Source organism: Sardina pilchardus, chromosome 14 (genome assembly GCF_963854185.1).
Source record: "Sardina pilchardus chromosome 14, fSarPil1.1, whole genome shotgun sequence".
Taxonomy (NCBI): Eukaryota; Metazoa; Chordata; class Actinopteri; order Clupeiformes; family Clupeidae; genus Sardina; species Sardina pilchardus.
In genome coordinates this window covers 15,582,213-15,585,196 of record NC_085007.1, presented here as the reverse complement: position 1 = coordinate 15,585,196, position 2,984 = coordinate 15,582,213, and the positions used below count along the sequence as shown (strand labels likewise).

At 45.0% G+C, this 2,984-nt stretch overlaps 1 protein-coding gene across 1 annotated transcript; it reads left to right on the top strand.

Annotated features, from left to right (window-relative positions):
- Window positions 1-307: 307 nt before the first annotated feature.
- On the top strand, window positions 308-2,539 carry si:ch211-202f5.3 (uncharacterized). The gene is made up of 2 exons (XM_062554968.1): window positions 308-485; window positions 1,120-2,539. The coding sequence occupies exon 2, from the start codon at window positions 1,259-1,261 to the stop codon at window positions 1,535-1,537; it is 279 nt and encodes a 92-aa protein (XP_062410952.1). The 5' UTR covers window positions 308-485; window positions 1,120-1,258; the 3' UTR covers window positions 1,538-2,539.
- The last annotated feature ends 445 nt before the right edge of the window (window positions 2,540-2,984 follow it).

Below are 2,984 nucleotides of genomic sequence, written 5' to 3'. Positions count from 1 at the left end.
ACAGTATGTGTGTTTGAAAGGAAGTGACTGTAGGTGAGGGTAGAGAGGTCATTACCATGGCAAGCACACTTGCACCTGAGTTGGGAATGGCATGCAGAGGAGTTTGGCAGAGAGAGTGGGACAGAAATGAAGTGAGAGAGAGAGAGAGAGAGGGAGAGAGAGAGTGAATGAGTGACATTCCTGAAGTGACTCAGGCGACTCCCGCCACACCTCCCCAAGGGTTTCGGCAGCATGAGCAATGCCGCGGGGACAGGGAGGGGCCAAACACTCCCTTTCTCTCTCTCTCTCTCTCAGGAACACAAACTCCTCGCGGTGGTCACCTCAGTCCAGGTAGGGAGGAGAACAGGTGTGGTGCCCTTGTCCCGTAGGTGCCCTGTAGAAAAGACCCACGACCGAGGCACAGAGGAACCACACAGAGCAGCCCCGTACGGAGGAGACATGACAGGAGCTGCCTGCTACAGTTTCACTCAGCCACAACCTTAGAGGTGAGTTTTAAATGACAATAGGTGTAAAGCTTTTAAAGACATTATTTATTTATTTTCCTACTTTATGTACACATGATACATTGAATCGTGTTTGGATTGTGTTTTAAATGTATTTAACTTAATTCCAACATATGTAAACAATTTTAAGATGTTACATGCAAAACAATAGTCAGTACGGGAGAGGTCGATCTTGTTGTGAATATAAAGAGATTGGAATATCTGTGAAATGAGTGCCTGTGCCCTGACTCAGATGAATCTGGTCCTGATGTGTAACAGAACAGCACCAAATACAGCTCAACATTTCCAATCTGCTTTGTCAAAACAGAGGAAATGGAAAAAGATACAGTCAATGCTGTCATAGTGTTTGGTGTGAGTTGTACTCGCCCTCATTGATTTGTTGCATTTCCTCTTTGTAATCCCCTTTGTAATCCCCAATCTCATTTGTTTCATTTGATCAACATTTCTGGCCTTCAGTTTTGATGTTAAAAAAGAAAATACACAGCTGGTGGAGTTCATCACCAACAACCAATATTCTCACTGATTTACCTTTCATTTCCCTTTGTGGATCAGTGACGAAATCTTAAATGTCTCTCCAACTATGTGTCTTAACTTCATGTGTTTTTTGTGCCCACAGAATCACCAAATATATACAGTACTCACCAACACCAGATTGATTTCCTTTGGGCTTGAAAGCAAAGTACTGGGGAAAGTGTGAGAGTCCGGAACATTCTGCTGTAATCTGACCACAGACCCACACCACACACAAGGTCATCATGAATATTTCCCTGGAGAACCCGTACGGCAGCGTGACCATTCCACGCGCCCATCTGCGCGCCAGCGACGAAAACAGCACGGTCATCATCAACCCCATGGCCCTGGAGCACAACAACGGCGCCAACCCTTACGACGGCGCGCCCGTCTACGGCACAGAGGTCAAGAATGGCACCCAGAACCCGCCGCCCTACGGAGGGGATGCCAGCTACACCGTCAAGGAGGACGAGGAGCAGGTAGGCCGCTGCAATGCTTGCTGCTACCGCTGCCGACGGAAGTGAGATGCCAACGGCACCATTAGGGGCCTCAAGCCCTTTGGGACACTACAGAAGACCTGCGGGAGGGGGGAGCTTGGACAGTGCCACCGTCATCTCCAGGAAGAGAAGGCCAAGAGTTTAAGAGACATCCCCAAAGGCAGGATCCTAACAAAGACTAGCCTACTTATTTTTTGGACTCCAGTGAGAATATGATGAGTATGTTATCGCCAATGTCTCAAAGCCATGTTCCTGTTGTCCTTTTCAGTTGCCATTATAACAGTACTTCTGTAATGTACTTGGGTAGGGTATTTATTTATTATCTTCAAAGTGCCTTGTAGAATTACCTTTGTTGCCACACTCGAGCCAAGACCCTGATCATTTTTGCATTGGTAAAAGTGTTTATTTATTAGGGTGTGGCTGGAGAACTGCGGTACTTTACACCTTAATGGACAAATACACGTCTTGGACTGTTGAGTCCAGCCTTTGATCATTGCCATAGGTACATAACATGTTGTCACAGTTCCTGTATTATTGTTAGAACGCAAAAGAAAGAGAGTACAGTGTTCTCTGGTTTCAACGAAAGTCTCTTTTCCAAAAAAGTGCACATGGACTTTTCACAACACTTTTGGGGTTAAGGCCGAAGAATGAAGGAATTCGGCCTCCTCGTGGTTTCTGGGTGTCTTGTCAGATGAGTTCCTCTCGTTAACCACACCCCAACCATTGAAACCGTCCCATCCGCCCACTTCAGAGATGCATTCACCTGTCCTTAAAAGGATGACAAGCTTCCTTAAAAGGACTTGGACTTGCACTCTGCACAAGGACAATAAAGTTGAATCTAATCTAATCTAAAAGAGCTGAGCTGCTCCATCAGTGAAATCTAAGACTGTTCACATACCTGGAATAAAATTCAAAACGAGGGGCCAAAGTGATTGGAGATGCGTACTGTCAAGGCCATTCACAGCAGCTCGAGCGATTGTTCATCACAATATCAATTGTTATAATAAAAATGATATTTGTTACACACTAGGATTTCAGGCTGTCTAACATTGATTAATTGATCATAATTCAAGTCAAAGCTACTCTTCCACACATGGCCATGGGTCCTTCTAGGTTCTGGTATGTTTGCTATGAGGGAGTCTATGTGATGATGATGGTCTGTGACAGGCTGGCAAGAGCAGTCACAGGGCTGCAGAACAGGTTCCCAAAGACAAATTGCTGCCCTGCATTCGTGTTCTTTCTAGTTTGGCGAGTCAGGACAGTGAAGGAGTTGAGTTTCACTTGCATTTGATTGGGAATCTTGATAGTTTCTTTGTTTTCAGAAATGACTCAATCATGAATCAACGTTCAACTCAAGTGGCACATCCGTTTGTTAAAATAAAGGGTAAAATAGCATAGTTGTCAACTACGTCAAAGACCAGTTTATAGCTAATATACAGTCTAGCAGACCCGAGGGTGTGTATTAACATACAAA